The 18825-nt window shown below is 40.0% G+C and overlaps 1 protein-coding gene across 5 annotated transcripts in view; it reads left to right on the plus strand.

Annotated features, from left to right (window-relative positions):
* Nucleotides 1-18825, plus strand: part of ENPP2 (ectonucleotide pyrophosphatase/phosphodiesterase 2) — a 71666-nt gene that overhangs the window by 18317 nt on the left and 34524 nt on the right. For all 5 annotated transcript variants that reach the window (XM_059480947.1, XM_059480979.1, XM_059480956.1 and 2 more), the window contains exons 3-8: nucleotides 3076-3231; nucleotides 5264-5389; nucleotides 7368-7428; nucleotides 8688-8785; nucleotides 9783-9862; nucleotides 11037-11156. In XM_059480947.1, the coding sequence (XP_059336930.1) occupies nucleotides 3076-3231; nucleotides 5264-5389; nucleotides 7368-7428; nucleotides 8688-8785; nucleotides 9783-9862; nucleotides 11037-11156 (641 nt within the window). The remainder of the gene's footprint in view (nucleotides 1-3075; nucleotides 3232-5263; nucleotides 5390-7367; nucleotides 7429-8687; nucleotides 8786-9782; nucleotides 9863-11036; nucleotides 11157-18825) is intronic.

The following is an 18825-nucleotide window of genomic DNA, read 5'->3' on the forward strand; positions in this document are numbered from 1 at the left end:
TAATCAGACAGAATCAAAAGAAATGATTTGATATGGCACTTTCTAAGATAAATAGAACACCTTTAAAATGGAAATGTAACAGCTTCCTTGAACTGAATCACAAAGGCACTATTGCCCTATTTAGGTTTGCTCTCTAACCTATGATATACAAGACAATTAGATGACTGTTTTGAACTTAGTGGCAATAAAAAGAATGGATGGAAAACAGTGTGAAAAGCTTTATGTATGAAATATTGAAGGAAGGATCTTCAGGCTGAGGTCCCAGTGCCTGCTGCACCATCTGACTGCAAGAGCTGTGGAGGGATGCAGGAGTTTTGAAAAGAATTTTAAACTGTCTAAGTTTGTTCTATACAAGGGTTTTTGTTATTTTGAAAGTGCTCACCAGGGAGAGAGCTCCTGATGACATATTTTCAAACTATTCTGCATGCACCAGTACCTGTGCCATGGCATTGTGCATGACCTGAAAATCGTGGTCTGGCTGCAAAGGAAAGGTCAAGCATGAGAAACAAAGGAGTGATCTTAATGTATTTGGAGAAATTCAGCAAGTTCTCTTTTCCGCTGCCTTATGGAAAGTGTCCTACATTGACTCAGGACGTGTGACTTGAATTTGCTAAGTGATTTGGGATAATTTGCTACATCACTAATGAGGTGGTTCTCAAGAGATGTGAAAAAATTAGACAAGGTAGGTGGGCTAAACCTTTCTTACATTATATGGAAACCCTTCTTGCAGTTATAGAAGATGGAGCTAGAAGGGATTTTGAACAGCCATGTAGACCTCCATATCCCAAGACCTGGTCAGGTGTTACAGAAGTACTTCTGACAGATCTTCTAGATCCCTAGCCCTTCTTCAAAATCTTCAAGCTCTGAGATCGCACAGCTTCTCTGTGGGTGGTTTTTGGTGCAAATGAGCTGCTCTTTACAACAGGTAGGCATTCCTAGAATGCAGTTAATTGTCTCTTACCTAATCTGCAGTCAGATTTACACCTTCTCTTTCCTAAACACATGTTGATGTGTTGGTTTTGGGGCTTTTTTGGCCCTCTGGAAAGGTCTCCCTCTCTGCCCTTTGAAATGAAAAGGATGATGTCCAGGTAAAGATTTGGTTTATATGCTGGTATGCAATACCTTCAAGTTTCTAATACCTTTGATTTGCAGTTTACTGGATCTGTGATTAGATATTACCTACCTTCCAAAAAAGAAAGTAGTGGAAGAGATTCAATAACATGAAAATATTTTTTGGTAGTAGATTTTCAGAAGCGTTTGATAGGAAAGAGCTGTCATCAAAAATAAGGACCACAGCTTCATAACTCTGAAAATTTGAGTGTTAACAGGATTTGAAACAATTCTCATGTGATTAATTTCTAGCGTAGATTTGTGACCTACTTATGTAATCAAAGAAAATACTGATCTGTGTATTGCCAGCATAGATGTGCACTCTATCTCCTTGGAATTTCAGATAGCCAAAATCCTAATGGCTCACTGAGAGCATGCTTGCAGGGTAGGTATGTACCTGTAGAGTGAAACTTCACTGTGTGTATGATGTTTCTCATCCTGAGCACTGCTGATCTGATTGAAATAAAAACCCCACAAAACCAGAAAGATGGAGTTGTCTGCTACTACCTTTTCCAGCAGTCATAGGAGTGTGCCTTGAACCTGCTATGAGCCATGACTGCAACCATGGTACATTTAGGTTTCTTACCTATGATCTTGCTGCAACACTTATTTTCTGGCAGGTTAACTCCCTGAAGTGGTTTGTGCTAGTGTCCAGTCAGTGCCACTCCAAGGCAAGTGGTGGAGCAGCAGTGAATGGGATGAGAGCTGGTGACACATCACCTGCTACAGTGTCACCTCCAAACCCCCCCTTCATCATCTTTTCCATCCATTCTCACAGTGTTCACTTAATGCCATCTTATTTGGGAAGAGGTTTCCCTTCAGTTTATGTGGAAACTAAACTCTCAGCTATGTAAAAGTGTAGGGGGGAAAATACTTAAGAAAATATCAGAGCAAGTATTTCCCAAAAGTGCCATTGCGTCAGTCCTCTAAAAGTCATACTCCTAATCATGGTGAGGTCTGCCAAACCCAAAACCAAACTATGGCCTAAAAGAAAACAAAACAGAAGACAATTTCAAATACTTAATTTTAATAAGTCTCTCAAGGAATAAAAGGCATTGTGAAATTTTTGGAACACCTCTGTATTTAAAGGATAACATACATTCCATAATTTATTTCATAAAATACAATTAAGCCTCGAGAACAGCACACAATTTTCCTGCTTCATATAAGCTGTTATGTAGGATTCTCCTACAAGAAAAACTTTTAAAATATATAAAGTGTATAAAATAGTAAGTTTTGAGAAAAGAGCTGACATATATCAGCTTTGACATTAAGGGCCCTTACTAATAAATAGATTATTGAAGTCTAATACATTATTCATGGTTTGCAGACTGGCAGCCCTCCATTTATTTAGATATGTAATAGTTATTGATTTCTTAAATACTTCTGTAATTTAAAAAGTTTTTATAATTTAGTGCTTTGCAAAAGCCCATCAAAAAGTCTTACTTTATTTCTCCATTAATTTATAGAGCATTTTAAAGTTTTCTTTCATGCTTCACATTGATTTGACACCTTCCAGTGTAGCAGACCAAGTCCTGCTGTCTGCATGTAGATTAATTGGAGTCCTTTCCTATGTAAACTGTCCAGCCAGCCATGAAAATGTCACTTGGTTTCTGAAAACAAAGGCCTGCTTCTGTGGAATAGCTGCAGCTCTTGGAATGGGGCCTTGGAGACTTCAATACATTTCTGCTAATGATCTCTTGATTGTTACAGAGGTAAAGCCAGGGCTGTTTCTTTGCAGGATGTTATCACAGCATGCTGCTTCCTCTTATTTTCCCCAAAAGAACAACTTTTTCTGAATTTGTTCTTTTTTTGTTTTGTTTCTTTGAGCAGTTCTTCTGCGCTCCCTTCCCTTTCCTGGAGCAAGCATCCGAGGTCTTGCTCGTTCGAGTGGCTCAGGGCTGAGCTGCCTGTCCCATCCCTTGCCAGCCTGACAGATGTTGCCCTGTTTCTTGTTCCACACAGTCCTGTCAGATTCCCCCTGGATCAATACCTCTGGCTCCTGCAAAAACAGATGCTTTGAACTTCAAGAGGCTGAGCCTCCTGGCTGCCGCTGTGACAACCTGTGCAAGAGCTACAACAGCTGCTGCTTCGACTTTGATGAGCTGTGCTTAAAGACAGGTATGATGGGTCTCCTGCCCTGCACTGCCAGGCCCTGCTGACACCTGGCTTCTGCCAGTGGTCAGGACCTGCTTGATAAAACAGCACTCCTTGGCATAACCTGCATCTCTTCCTCACCTTGCTTTGGCTGAGCAGGCTCAGCTCAGCCCAAAATGCAGCCCAGGTTTCCTTGCAAGGGGCAGCAGGACTTGTGCACCTATTGCTCCTTACTGTGGGGAGCAGAAAAAGCAAGGTACTCTTCATACCACCCTGAAAAGCAGATCTTCTGACACAAAATTAAAAGCAATAGTCAATGTTCAGGCACCCATCTGATCTCTAGTTTACAATCAAAAACCATGGTAAAAACTGGACATTAGTCATTTTGTGTCAACCATCCTTTTTCATCCTAACTGCTAACTTGATCGTGGAGCAATTCAAGCTCACTTGAGAGAGTGCCTTGGAAGCTGGGATCGTTAAAGGGGTATGGGTCCTCTTGGAGGAGGGGACAGCCAGGTTTTGCTACCCATGCCCCAGATCCTGATTTCCAGGTGTTAGGATGCATATTACTGCGCTGGTAGAAACATTTGACTTCAATTTGTTGGATCCTGGGGAATGGAAATGTAGCAATAGGTTCATTTTCTGGTTTGGACTTTTTTTTTCCATGAGTCATAGGCAAGGAAAACTTCAAAGAGGGACATGAGTTATATTTTACTTCTTAGCATGGTGCATTTAAATTATTAGTTGTACCCATCTCCTTCAGTGTTTGCACAGTGGTCAGAGTTGACACAGGTGCCTTTTATTTTTGCCATTGAACTTGTTCTTGCTTTATTGAAATATTATACTTAATAAGCAGCCAGAAGAAAAGTGTAATGCTTAAAAATATCAGTGCCCATGGATGTGCCATGCTTGAAAGTCCTGACTTCCTCAGTTCTGTTTATGATTATATAATTTTCATAGGTTGGTACCAAGAAAGAGTGAGCTAATCTAGTATGAAAAACAAGTTTGGTTCCAGGCCACAAATGTCTGAATTTTAGGCTGATGCTATTCTGCCCCTGCTGTAAATGGCTGCAGAATGAGAGGCTCTTTTTGAGGACTTTCAGCACAATGTCTGCTACCAAAGGGCAGAATTTCAGTTCCTTAATCTCCTGTCCACAGCAGACACATATGTTCACATACGCATATGGATACTTTATAGCCCCTGGGGCTGTTGTGCTAGCGATCATATACTCCCACAGGCATTTATTCAGGCAATTATCACATGTGTGATCTGTAAATATTACACACTTATAGGAAAAAGCCCCAAATGAAGCAGAAAAGGGGATAAATCACATTACTCTGATGTGTGGGTTTTTTTACTGGGTGCATGTTGTCTAAAGTGATTTTTAGTTTCTTGTGTGGGCCTTATTGTGGAAAACCATATGTTTAAAACCATAGGCCCTGTTCCAAAGCAATGTACTACCCTTGAGAGAGCATCTAATTTACACAGGCCAGATCTTAAATTCATTTACAAGAGAAGAGAAGATGGAGTTCTCACAGCATCCATGCCATGCTTTTCCTTGAAAAACAGCTCTTGGTTTTTCATATCCTTGAGGTTGGTGCTGGATCTGCCCTATGGGTGTGAAACTGATGGTGGGAGTAAGGCATCACTTTGCATGGATGTAGTCTCTTTTCTACTTTCTTATTTCCTAGGGATTGAACAGGGGACTGTAGTAATTGTGAGGAAAAGCAAAGGTTATCCAAGAAACACCGGAATTCTTAGTTTGTACTTTAGGTTCCACCATTTATCTGTGAAGATCCTTTTTTGTCTTTTCCTTTCCGCATTTTTTGTGGCATTCAGACTGTACAAAGCTTGAAGTATAACACCTGAGGGTAGCAGAAATACTCACACACTGGTTTGTGGAGGAGCCCTCCTGCACTTACAAGTGATGAGAGTCCTTTTTTGTTTCTGGTTGACATACCTACTTTAACGACTAGAGTGTTTTCCTTGTAGCGTGAATGAATACTTTTTGTTTTGATTGCAATCTCTCATTCTTGCTTACACTGAATATTTTAGCTCGGGGCTGGGAGTGTACCAAAGATCGCTGTGGAGAAACCAGGAATGATGACAATGCTTGTCACTGCTCTGAAGACTGCTTAAGTAGAGGAGATTGTTGTACTAATTACCAAGTCGTTTGCAAAGGTAGGTCTTTGGTCTTTCTACCTCTTATCTTTCCAAGCCCAATAGAAGGCAGGGTAAAGAGCTTTCATCTAAAAGAGGAACTCTCCTTGTTTCACTTTGATTTTTTTTTTTTTTTTAGGTGAGGGAAGTGGGGAATCGCATTTGTAAATTTCTGGGCACTAGCAGAGGTAAATAGTAGGTTGAAGGATGTTATCTTTGCCTGTAGAGGTAATGGTAGGAAGAGAAGAGGTGAAGGTGGGTGAAGTTTAAAGCTAAGCTCTAAAGTGTTCAGATGCGTTTTTCTGCATCACACGGAGTGCAGGGGTATCTAATGATTCCAGAAGGAACGGAGCATTCCTAGATATGTTATCTCTGTCCCAAAGACCTCTCTCCACCCCCACCACAAAAGCTCCTGCTCCAACCACTTGGCCTAATATCTGTAGGCTCTGTTTCTTGTGGAAGAGGAGTTGCAAGGGCTATGGCTGGGCTTCAGGTGACCATGACACCATGGCTGCAGAACAGCCTGCACTGCCTGGTGGATGGATGGGCTTTGAGGACTTTGTCTTCATCCACTGCTCTGCTCTTTTAGAGCGTGGATGCCTGTCTAGTGTGTCTGCCATTGACAGCAGGCCTTCTGGTCCTTGGTAATGAGCTCTGCAGGTTTTTGCTTTTGTATCTCACCGAGTTCTGAGGTTTTTTCATTCATTAACTTTGTGGGGGCAAGGGTTACAGTTTGAAAATGTTTCACTATTTTGGACAAATGCATGTGTTCACAAAATTGTAATTGTCCAGATCCATCCATACACCAAAAATGGGCCTTTTTGTTTACTTGGGTTTTGCTGTTGGGAATCCAGATGGAGTGTGTAATTTTCAACAAATCCCTGTGGATTGTCCTTCCCCTTCCCAAATAAACCAGAAGCTGAGACCACTTAAATACTGGTATAGATTCCAGTTCCTGCCTTTTTCATGAGCTTCCTCTCACAAGGGTCAAGACAGAGGAACTAGTACGTCTCTAGCTTTAATGTACATAATCTTCATTTAATTGGGTATAACAAACTATCTCATTGACCCTGGAACTCTGACATGACTAAGCTTTATGCGAGAACAGTGTTTCCTCTTTTTATGTGCCTTTGGCCATCTGAGGATAGTGTGTTGGGGTTTTTTTTTCCCTTGGAAATTGTCCATCCACCTCCTGTCATGGTCAGATGGAATTGCTGCAGCACACATTTCCTGCAGGTCTTTTCTATGATGTTTTTTGTTTTGTTCTTTTAATTGAATTGCAGTTCCTTTAATAGTGCCAGGTTCAGAAAGTAGGGTTGTTAGTTAATAATTTGTTTTTTTTCAACTGATCTGTAAAAATGCAAGTCATGAGCCACTCTATAGACAGCATTCAGCAGTGAAAACCTTAAGAAAATAGTTGATTACACAAAGTAATTTTAACTAATGTAGCTCTGAAAGAGTATTTAATGCTTTTTTTAGCTTGAGTCTCACCTGATCCATGAGCTGATCACCTCTCTAAGCCAACTGGAAACTATTTGGAGTTGTTTTTCTTCCCCAGAATGAATTTTGTTCTATGCCCTTAGCCAGCTGAATCAGCTCATGGAGCCATGAGAGCTGATGGTAGGAGGGTGGGAATTCACAGACAGAAGCAGCACTACCTGTTTTTGACACATCAAAAATAAAAAAGTTAAAATAGATGACCGCTGTGTCTAAAGCATTACCACTGTCTCCTGCGGTCAAAAGGACACTTATAACTCCGGTTTTAGAGCTGCTTGTAGAAGTGCTAGTTTGGATATTTTTGTTGAATAGAATATAACCAGATCACTTGTTCAGCTTTGTGAAAAGACATTCTCATTATTCATGGGAAGTATGACAAGTCAGTCCATTAACTGGAGCTAGACTTTATTTTTTTATGTATATTTTCTGTGAAACCTGTGGCTGTATCTGCAGATTTTGTATTTTTTTGTTTTTTGAAACTCCAATGTGACTTTTCTGGTAGGAGAAACCCACTGGGTGGATGATGACTGTGAAGAGATAAAGGCTCCTGAATGTCCAGCAGGGTAAGTTTGCTTGCATCTGGAAAGGCAAATGCAGCAAAGCCAGTGGTCCCCAGCTCTGCCTTGGACCTCTGCCCATCACATTTCTGCACTGGCTCTGTCATGCTGGCTGATTAACTGTGGATTGGATGCTTTCCTGGGCTTCACCATTTCTACAGTTAGGCTCATCATACTGTAATGCATTTGCCTTTATTTAGGCTCATAATATTGTCATGCATCTGCCTTTGTGCTGCTGGATGAGTAGTGGTGGATGATATTTGGGTTTGAATTCTTGGTCTTCAATCACCTGCTGCTGGGTTTGCCTGCTTCACTTATGTGCATAGGGAAGGTAGCCAGACTCCTCTGAAGTCAGTGGAGAGGCCTGGGTTTTTCTGCTTTCAGTAAAATTCTGGTTAAGCCATACGTGAGCACAGTTCAGGCTGTTTGGCTTTTTTTTTAAGTGTAATTTTGTACTTTTAGCATTATGCCCTTGAATGAAAGGGTTTCTAAACTGCAGTGGGGTACAGACTTAGTGAGGAACTTGAGCATATGAGCAATATGGAGAAAGTAAGTAACTTTTGAAACCATTTGTCTCATTATTATCCCTAAAGAAAGCATCTGCTCTGGTACTGTGTTGGGTTGCAGCTCAGCCTGTGCTGTTGGAGGATAGTTTGGAGATGCTTCTCCTGGTGACAGTGACAGATGCTAATCCCTGCAGCAGATGACATTAAAAGTCCAGATGTGTCCATCCATGGCATGTATCTGCCTGCTTGGACTTGACTTTCACTAGCAGTAGTAAATTCAAAAAGTAGTGAAGTGATAAGAAATACTGTCATCTTTAGTATGTTAGAATGAACTATACCTCACAGAGCATGCTCCACATGCCCCATGGACTTCTGTTTGAGAAAGAAGACCAGCAATCATGAGACATGGGGTTTTTAACTAGAGATTGTGTGCTGGACTGGGTACTTGTGCATGGTAAATTTCCTTCTCCATCACCTTCTACAACCATTTGCCTTTATGAGTTATGTGTTTTTAGCTCAGGGAAGATGTCTTTTATGTTGGATATCAGCCCTTTCACTGGCTGTGAGTGAGCACTGGCTGTTACTAAGTGTGAGGATTATCAGTTTCTCATGATCTGTTAAGTATGTAAAAGACTGTAGGTATATAGTTTATGCAGTAACTGAACTTCTGGATTTCCTAGAGGCTCAGTGAGCAAGTGGAAATTAAAAAAACTAAGATGTTGAAATGCTGCTTTGTATTCCTGGTGCTTTTGTCTTTAGCTTTGTTCGTCCTCCTTTGATCATCTTTTCTGTGGATGGTTTCCGTGCATCATATATGAAGAAGGGGAACAAGGTCATGCCCAATATTGAAAAACTGAGTGAGTACCTGTATTTTCTGCAAATAAATGAAAGACAGTCTCCTGCAGCTCAATTGCTTTCTTTGTTGAGCAACAGAAGGGTCAGCATAGAGATGAAATGGCAGAAGTCCCCTTTAAATTAGGTGGGATCTACTGGTGACTTGAAAGCACCCTGAATAATGCAGCACACAGCTCTGCTGCTTTGGGAAAGGCTGCTCAGAATCAGTGACCTTTATGTGGTTCTGTCAGCAAAGGAATTCATCTTTAGTACATGATACATATACATACTTACAGGCTAGTTGGTAGGTGCCCACAAAATTTTCCACTTGGTTCAGAAATGTCAGAGGTATGGATAAGTAGCTGCAGAAGCCAGACTTGGATGCCTGGTAACTGGCTGAAAACATGCCCTGCACTCATCCTCCTGAGAATAGGCATCCCTTTGGGTTTATGGAGGACTGAGTGCACTGAATATTTGAGCCTCTCTGTACTGCATGTTGGTTTGTGTGTGCCTGTACCCTTGAAATGTGTTGGGGTTTTTCCCCTGTGTTTGTGCTGGCCCTCATATTTGTGTAGCCAACTATGGTTGGGTTCAATGATCTTGATTCTATGATGGGGGTGGGGGTCTGAGGCCATAAAGCCCAGTGTGAAACTGCAGCTTTGGTGTATTTATTACTTAAAATAAACCTGTGTTTTCTCATGTTGTTTTATTTAAAAAGACACTTCCAATGACTCCAGATGGAGACTAGCTCAGGAAAAAAACCCAATCCATGGGAATATAGCTGGTTCTGTAGTCAGCTGGAGGCATTATTTCAGTTGTCAGTTGTGAAGTACGAAGAGTGCATGAATAGATTTACTACTGCCTGTACTGCTGACTGCTGTTAAGCAGCAGAAAGTTCATTTAAATTAGTTAAAATTTAACTAGTTTCTGCATCATTTTGAGTCACAGAAATTACTTTCTGTTGTTTGGTTTTCCATATCTAAGAGCTTTGCTTCCTCACATTTGCATTTGATTTTTCAGGATCTTGTGGTACACATTCTCCTTATATGCGACCTGTTTACCCTACAAAAACATTCCCCAACTTGTACACCCTTGCTACTGTAAGTCCCTGGGAAGGATTTTTTCATGATAAAATGTTGCACTGGAATAGAAATATGTGTTATGAGAAGCAATGTTTAAAAAAAAAATATATATATATGTATATGTGTAACTGTTTCATTGTCCGTGCTTTTTGGTATTTTCTTCATTTTGAAGTATTTAAGTATTTTCTTTTATTTTGAAGTGGTGAAATGGATTGTATCTCACCACTATACTCTGTCACAGCTTTCCTATGCTTTCTTATGCCTGCTTTTGCAGTTATTTGTACTGCATAATTACAGGTCAAAGTTTTCCTAGGGGAAAAAAACCCCACTCCTGCAATGCTGCCCTGAATACAACCAGCAGTTGTTTCTCTGCTGGAGCAGTCGGAGTCAGGGAGGCAGTGTGCAGCTGCTGAGTATGTCTGGCCCTGCAGAGAGAGGAGCTTTTGCTGTGCTGTGGTGGCAGGGCTGGCAGCCCCCACACCTGTGTGACACTGATGGTGCTCCAAAAGCTGCTATAAGGGACTCTCCACCTGCAGCTGAAATTTTTTCCCCTTCTTTTTTTGTGCAGCGACTGCACAAACATTTAAATGGATGAGACAGGGGCATATGGAGAAAGAATAGGTTGGGAGGGGAGACGGCCCAGAGAAAGGAATTTTCTGCTCTTCTCTCTGAAGTGCTTTCACTGCAGGACAAATTATGGTATAAAGCCATGGCTTTGGGTGACCTGCCTCAATTTTTTTTTCTTGGAAATAATTTATCTAACAGAAGCAGTCATGAAGATAAAAATAGTATAAAATGGAAATGCTAAGTGTTACTCTTGCAACCAGAGAATGAATTACTGTGTCCAGAAAGGGCATTCATAAAAGAGAACTGAAAGTACAAACAGATCTTGTTTTTATACATATATGCTTTTTCTTTGATGACCTCAAACTATCTTTTAAAGAGTGTGAAAAACTTCAAAGTATTGAGTAACAGGAGTTTTGGGGTTTTTTTTAGCACAATTCAATCATCTCTTACTGCTTTCATTAATACAGCCAGATTTAAATTTGCTTATCTGAAAGTAAAAATATTTTCTATTATGTAGTTACAAAGATAGTTATTTTAAAATAATTTAGTGGTACTTTCAGATAGCTAGGAAGCACTTCACTTGTGTGCATTAGGGTTTTACTAATTAATCTACTTCTTCACAAAGGGACTCTATCCTGAATCACATGGGATTGTTGGCAATTCGATGTATGACCCAGTGTTTGATGCCAGCTTCAGTCTTCGAGGGCGAGAGAAATTCAATCACAGATGGTGGGGAGGTCAACCAGTAAGTTTCAAATTCCCTCCTACTTTTTTCTTCCTCCCTTTTCTCCCCTCCCCCTGTGCTGTGGAACATAGCCAATAATAATAATTAAAAAAACCATATGTGAACAATTTGTACCTAATCCCTACCCCCTCCCCGCAGCTGGCCCTGTCTATCAGTTTAATGTAGTGTTTTGAGTTGGCTTTTGCTTTTCAGAATAATAAATCCATTGACTATGGAAAGGTCCTTGTGCTGATAAGTATAAATTAGACACAGCTAGGATAAAACCCTCATTTGAAGCAGCAGTGTCACACTGTGATTTTGTTACTATGGCGTAATGTTTCCTTTTCATTATGGGTTTCCTAGGTTTTTGTCCTAGTAATGTTCTTGAGAAGTTTTAGTGTAAACATTTTGTCAGCATAGCATGGCATAATTTCATAATTATTATTAAGGTCCACAAGTAATCACTGTTTCCTGATTCCTGTTACACTGTTGCAGAGGCTGGGGAAACCTGAGAATTAATTTCTGCAGTGAGCACAGCAGCAGAGGCTGGTCCAGTCTCTTAGATTAGTGTTGGGCTTGGTTTGTCTAGGACTGAACCCTTATTCTAGGCAAGGAGATGGAGTCCTTCCAGTCCCTTTACTTTTGCTGCTCTTTCCCTGTTGGTGCATGCTATGGTGGCTTTGACAAAAGTAAAACCAGTAAGTTTTAAATGCAGGAAGCCAAGGTGCATGCACATTTCATTACACTGATTGCTTAGGAAACTATGGTTTAAATGCTCTCTGATGAATTAACCCCACAAAAGAGTGACATGGTAAAGGTGAGGAAATCAGAAGGGGTTTGGGAGCACCATAATCTGTCATTTCTCTTTGCTAAATTGATCGATATCATCCCTCAAATCTCTTAAAACAGAAATATCCCAAGAGGCTAAAGGGAGTTATTGTGACAGTTGTAGGCCTAGCAAGTGTCTGTGCCTGTCAGTGAGTGTAGGCACTCCCTTGGCTAGCTATGACCTGGGTTAGCTTTTGGCATGGGTGGTGAGGACAAGACAGGGTGAGGAGCATAGCTATTACTTTTCCAGATGGAAGCAAGGAATCAGGATCAAAACTAGGAGCAGCAAAAGAGCAGCAGTGTGTAACTTCTTTATCTCTGCTACAGCCAGAGCCACACAGTTAAAACCTGCTGCAGTCTGGAGTTGCACTCACAGATAATCCTGTGGCTCAACTGCTGTGTGACAATTCATTAAGCAGTTGGAATTTAATTATGCATTGCAAATTTAATTCTGCATCTTACCTTAATCATGGTTAGGTAGGAGTTAGTGGAGAACTAATTGTTAGGGCTTGTACAAGTGTGTCTACTTTTAAAATATGATATTTTAGAAGTACAATATAAGTCTATGAAGACTTCATCACCTGCTGTGTTGTGTGGGGAACATTGTTAATTCCCACACCTATGCTACTCCAGGGAATAAAAGATTTTCTGGATGAAAAATTTCATCTGAGAAGAGTTCAAGAAAGTTATGCAATAGTGGGTGACCTTATGCTGGAGGAAATCCTCAGAGGATGGGGTGTGTGTTTGTGGGGGTGTTGCATACCCAAGAAGGGATGATAAAATAAACCAGTTGTTCTGAAGAATTGTCAAAAAGGAAACACACAAATCATGTAATAAACTGGACATGTCTTTGGAAAATTGGAAGCAAATGCCCAGAGGAAGGACTATAATTCAATCCCTGTACACAATAATATGAGGGAAACACATAAATTGGGCAAATCTGATAGAGTGGTCACAATAGCTGGATAAGGAGATGATAGATCTCTTGCAGAAATATGATCTAAATTATACTCTCTCTGCATGTGCAGGAATTGCACATTTGATAAGAGAACTGCAAATTTTTATAAGAGAAGAACTTATCTCTGTCTATATATTGGTTAGATACAGTCAGTTTCTAACACCTTTTTATAATTTTCTTTTAATATGACATTGACATAGACTACCCAAAGTAGCTGGGTATTGGAAGATGAGACAGTTCAATTAAGAGGATAGAAAGGGATACCTGGTCTGTGTATCAAAGGAATCCTGTCTGTCATATCACATATTCAGCTGGCTCTTTTTATGTCCTGGGTCTCAAACTGAAGTATTCAGAACCTGCAGAGTGGAATATGGTTTGCACAGTATTGGAAATTACTATTTTTCTGTGCAAGAAGGCAGAAAAAGTGTCAGAGATTCCCAGCTTTGTATTATGGCTAAAAGGCCTAGAAGAGAATGTAATTTAACATTGATAATTTCTGAAATATTTTCTTGCTCCTGGAAACTGGCCTACTGTGTATGGCTCTATGAAAATGTAGAGGGGTTTGGTGGTCTTTTCCTTCTTTCTTTCTTTAGTTATTCTAATGCTCAGTCTTTTGCTGAAAAACAGCCAGATTACCCCAGGCATCAGTGGGATTTGGCAGATGAATATCTGGATGCTTTTACTCCATGAATTATGAGAAATTAATAGCATTAGGAAAGAGAGAAGGGGGAGGAAGTAGCTTGGAAGTGTTTCAGGGTACTCTAGTTGGTTATGGGACTTCCTGATTTAGTATACAGCATTGATTTATTATATAAGCTTAAAACAACCTTGTTTTCAAAACAAAAGTGTTTCATAGGAAACAGCCATAAAACCACTCCTCATACTGCAACAGCATCTCACAGAAATGGTGAGCATCAGAGCCCATGGGGGAAACTAAGTTTACTGCTCATTTTTCATGACACTGACATTCTTGTTTTTATCCCAAGTAACTTTAGGCACTAAATTTAGGCCCCAGCTGTCTTTGGCTTGTTAAGCACTAGTTTTACATGACTTGGTTTGATGTAGTGAGTTTAAACTTACACTACACATATTGGGGTCTTTTAAAGTGATCTTTCATGATCTTTAGAAATAACCCATTAGCCTCTCCAAGGTCAGAAGAGGCAAGGTATACAACTGCTGGTTAACGGGGACAGAGAGGCTCCTTCACAAGGTAACCAGGCTTGCATTTGAGTTTGATCCAAAAGATGTCTTTACTTCAGAAATATCAAAATTATAAAAGTATTGATGGATGTTTAGGGTGCCTTGTATGTAGCTTTAAATTCACTATCAACCTTTTAAAGACTACAACACTCAAAAAAGGCCTGTCTCGAGATACTAATCCTTAAACATGGCCATGACATTCCTAGGTATCAGACAGCATGTTGTGAAGCTGTGTTGGTAGTATTCAAGGTACGCCTGTGGGCATTAGCTATCATCACCCTGAATCCCAACTTGATATTCCTGATTAATCCAAATTTATATATCAGTATCTAGAATAAAATCATTATTGGAATTTTGTTGATTTTGTGTGTCTAAGAATTACAGATGGAGCTTCAGAATGCTGTCATCTGCCTTTTCCATCCTGAGCAGGTCTTGTAATCACTTTGTTGATTGGTAGAGGAAGCAGAAGGAGAGATGTCTGTAATTCTGTTTTATAAGTACTTCTTTTTATCCAGCTTGAGCCATGAACAAGCAACAAGACTCTGTCTATTCAATAGACTTCTTGTACCAAAAATCTTCTGTCTGGGCAAGAAGGCAATGCTTAGTTGCCCAGTCTGGGAGAACATTTCTGTCATGTAAGAAGTGTGGAAGGGGCTACTCCACATTTTACCTTGTTGGCAGAGCAAATTGCAAATGGTGCAGGAGTGTTATTAATTCTACATGCTTGCACCAGTCTTGTACACATTTCTTTACTAGCAAATGCTGTGATTTCATCCTTCCCACCTCTGCCTAGATCTGGAAGGGATTTCTCATTGCTACATCAGCTTTTGATTCATCTGACACATCAAATATATGTCAGCCTTTGTGAAGTTGTGGGCTCTTGTTTATTCATGGAAGATTAAAACCAGGGAGGTGTCCTACTTTCTGTACAGGTTTTCAAAGAAAATTCCACAGCTATCTTGAATAACTCTGGATTAAGTGCTTGCACTTGCACCTGTGTGCAAGTGTGTCTAGCAGTAAGAAGAAGGGAGGACCTGGGACTTCATGTTCCATATTACATCTAACTTATTGCTTAGCCTTGTCTACTTTTATCCATAAGTAATGGAGAAGAATTGTAGTCATTCAACACAAAGGATATAAAAATAAAAGCAATTCAACTTGCAGGATATGTTTAATGTACGTCTAGGAAAGCATGTATACTATTTTTTGGGACACATGCCAGTGTACTAGGTTTGAATTTGTGATCACATATTTTAATAGGTCTTTCTATATTGGAAATGCTGCATATTGTTGGTTTGATGGTAGGAAGGTAGAGTGGTTGATCACATTATTTTTCAAATATTTATTCCCCTTCTCTCTGTTTAAGCAAATTAATTCAGAAATATGTCCTTTATATAGTTTGCAATACAATTAAGCTTGTCCCCTATGCAAGCCAGGAGAGGACATTTGACGTGGTTAAATTCTAACATATTAACAGTTAAACCCAACAAAATTATGTATGGCAAATGAATTGCATAAGCTCACAAATGGTACTGACCTTGCAGAACAATAAACCTTATTTGCTTCCTAATTTCAGCTGGTTTGAATGGACAAAGTAGAGAGGGCATCTGGTAACTTTTTTCTATCCCACCCTCCTGCACAACTTGTAGACTGCCTTGAAAGACAATGAATTTAACTTAACTTAGACAGTGAGAGGTGTTCACTGGTGATAAGACTACATTAAGAGTTTGCTGCCAACATTTCTACTGAAGTTATTATCCTATAACCAAAGTACTAAATAAACTTGTGTGCTTCCATCAGTTGCTCCAGTCTGTTGTCTAATTTTGCCTATCCACTAAGGGGTCTGGGTAACAAAGGTATATGTAGTAGAAACAGCTGCTGCTAGATGCATCAGCAGTGTCTCAACTCCAAAACATGATGAGTATTTTATTTAGAGCTTGATCAATGCAAGTAGAAATTCTTTCATCTCGATATGGCTGCCTCTCTGCATGCTGAAAGACATCCACAAACATTGCTGAGTGACAGTTTTAGGTACTGTGGTGAGTGTTGAATTTTCTTAATTTGGACTTAAATAAATCAAAGGGCTGGCTGGTTTGGTTTTTTTTTTTTTTTTCCTTCCTCTTAAAAAACAAAGGAGAGCAGAGATCCAGTAGTGATTTGTTGTAAGCTTGAGTTGAATCAGGATCTGCCTGCCAAAGTCAGGATGGTTTCATTGAGACTCACTCAGATGTTGCAGACAGATAGGGGCCCTTTGATTTGCTGATCTTTGACTTCAACAGATCTTTGTCTTAGCTATTCATCTTATTTCAAGTGCAGCAGACACATGTACTCATCTAAACTGCTAATGCCAATGTAAATGGCTGCATTCCTGAGGTGAAATACTGGCAGGTGCAGCTCTTCCCTCTCTGAAGCCTTTAGGCTGAATGCCTTTAGGCTGCCCTTATTGCTCTTAGGACTGCACAACTGGGAGCATCTCCATTTATGTGCATTACTCCAATGCATGCTGTTTTCAGGTGATGTTCATGAAGCAAACTCTATGCTCAATGAGAATAAAAATATAGCAACCTCTTTCTCACAGATGTGCTGGCTACTTGGCAAGATACCAATGATCCAGTTATTCATCTATCAGGATGACAAGTATTTTACTTGCCTGGCTGGAGGGAGAGTGAGAGTGTCTTTTGGCACGTGTTTAAAATCCCTGCTTAAAATACACAGGGTCAGAGGGGAATTCAGCTGTGTAAGGAGCAGCACAGGATGTCTTCAGCTGCTGAGGGTCGAAGTTGGCTGGTCACATTTAGACAGCCAGGCAGACTGGACAGTTTGGGCCCGTGTGGACCAAAGTACTAGGAATTCAAACTAGAGTTTGCAGATGGTAAAATTCAAACACAGAATTCTCTGGACTTAATTTGTTGGTACCTTCCCAAAGATATCTGCAAAATTATTTAGAATATGCAGGAACACAGACATTTTCAAAGAAAAATCTGTTGTGGGGGAAATGGTTCTCCAAGTAGAGCAAGACAGAGCATAGCAACAGGAGGAGCTGACACACATTTCATGCTGAATGTGTCTTTGACCACCTTTCTCTGCCAGGACTGGGCTTTTCTCTATGAATAAATCTGCAATGCGAAGGAAATTGCTTTAAGTGTGGGCCCTTTTTCACTTGTGAATACCATGAGGCACTAATGAATATGTAATGAATAGCTGTCTTTAATTAGACAGTATCTACGCTGGTTATATACCCTGATGTGCTGATAGGTGGCACAAACAAGCATCCTTGCATTGCAATCATACTTCTGACTGCAGTGTGTGGGCTGAGTGACATGGTCACTGGGTTGTAGGCATGCTTCCTTTCCTGTTCACTTGCATCCTTCTGTCCCATCCCATCAGAGCAAGTATCCTGTGATATTCAAACTTCAGTATCCTGAGATACCGAAAACAATATTCAACTATAACCCCCAAATTCCAATATAAATTCAAAGCAATTCTTTTTGGTAGTTACTGTGCAGCCAAATTATTTTGTGATCATTGTCACCATGCAACATGTGCTGCTGGTGGAAGGCTGGGGCTGCAGAGGCTGGGGGAGATGTTTGGGGGACTCCCTGTTTGGTGGCAGCTTGAGTGTTTGTAAATATGAACCAAGCCTGAAGTCAGATTCTTCAGGAGAAGCACCTGAAAACAAAGAGTGGGCTCCAAACCCGTGGCCATTCTGCTTCTGATCTCGCTGCACATATTTAGTAAAATGTCCTTTCTATAGTGTTACTCTGGATGTAGTTTTCACTGGAAAAGAGGTTTCTAGCATTACTAAAAAGTTAGAAGAATATGAAAGCAAATGATCTTTTATAGATGTAATTTTAATTTAATTGGACTGAGTCTAGTCAGATTTGGTGGAGTAGAAGATGACAGGTAAAGGTTGTGTCCAGGGCAATGGAAATGCAAATATGACCAATTTTCCCATAAATAACATTACAATATCCAAATCTAATTGCTTTTAACTGTAGCCTCATTGTGCAATTGATCTTTCATTACTGTGCCAAATCAATTTCAATTAAGACTGATGTGTGAATGATTCAGGCATGACGTTTGAATGATGCATGTCTAGATGACAATTTATAAGTGCCTCTTTGAGCAAAGTACAGGGACTTTGTATTTTTAGAGTTGATTTAAAGTAAACAAAATCCTGCAATTATTACATAAGTGAGCTACATTTTGTCTTAAAGCTTCATTAAATGTATACATTATAGTATGCATAAGTAATGGGAGGAAATAATCTAGCTCTATACACAGGCCACTTTTGAAATGAGTTTTGAGGTAACTTGGATAGTTCCTTGCAAGAGAAATTTAGTTCCGTAGAGCTATAAACAATGTTTGCTTTCCTTGATTGTGAACCTTTCTGATTTTCCAGCATTCTCATTCCTCTGCTTTGTGTAGAGTCAGGATAGAAGAGAGAAAGAGGGTGGTAAGGATAACTAGGAGTATGTGGTATAGCTTTCATTAGAGAAAGATCAAACAAACCTGTGTTTAAAAAGGAATGAATAGAGGGGAATATCATGAATGTTGTATAGAAGTAGAAAGAGAAAAGATTAATTACCTGTTTTGGAGTATGAGAATGGTACCGTAACCCCATTGAAAACCAGCAGGTTTTAAACTAAGCAAAATTAAAAATGTGCTCACGGAGTGTGTGACTGCATTGCAGAACTTTCTGCT

The sequence above is a fragment of the Ammospiza nelsoni genome, chromosome 1 (assembly GCF_027579445.1).
Source record: "Ammospiza nelsoni isolate bAmmNel1 chromosome 1, bAmmNel1.pri, whole genome shotgun sequence".
Lineage (NCBI taxonomy): Eukaryota > Metazoa > Chordata > Aves > Passeriformes > Passerellidae > Ammospiza > Ammospiza nelsoni.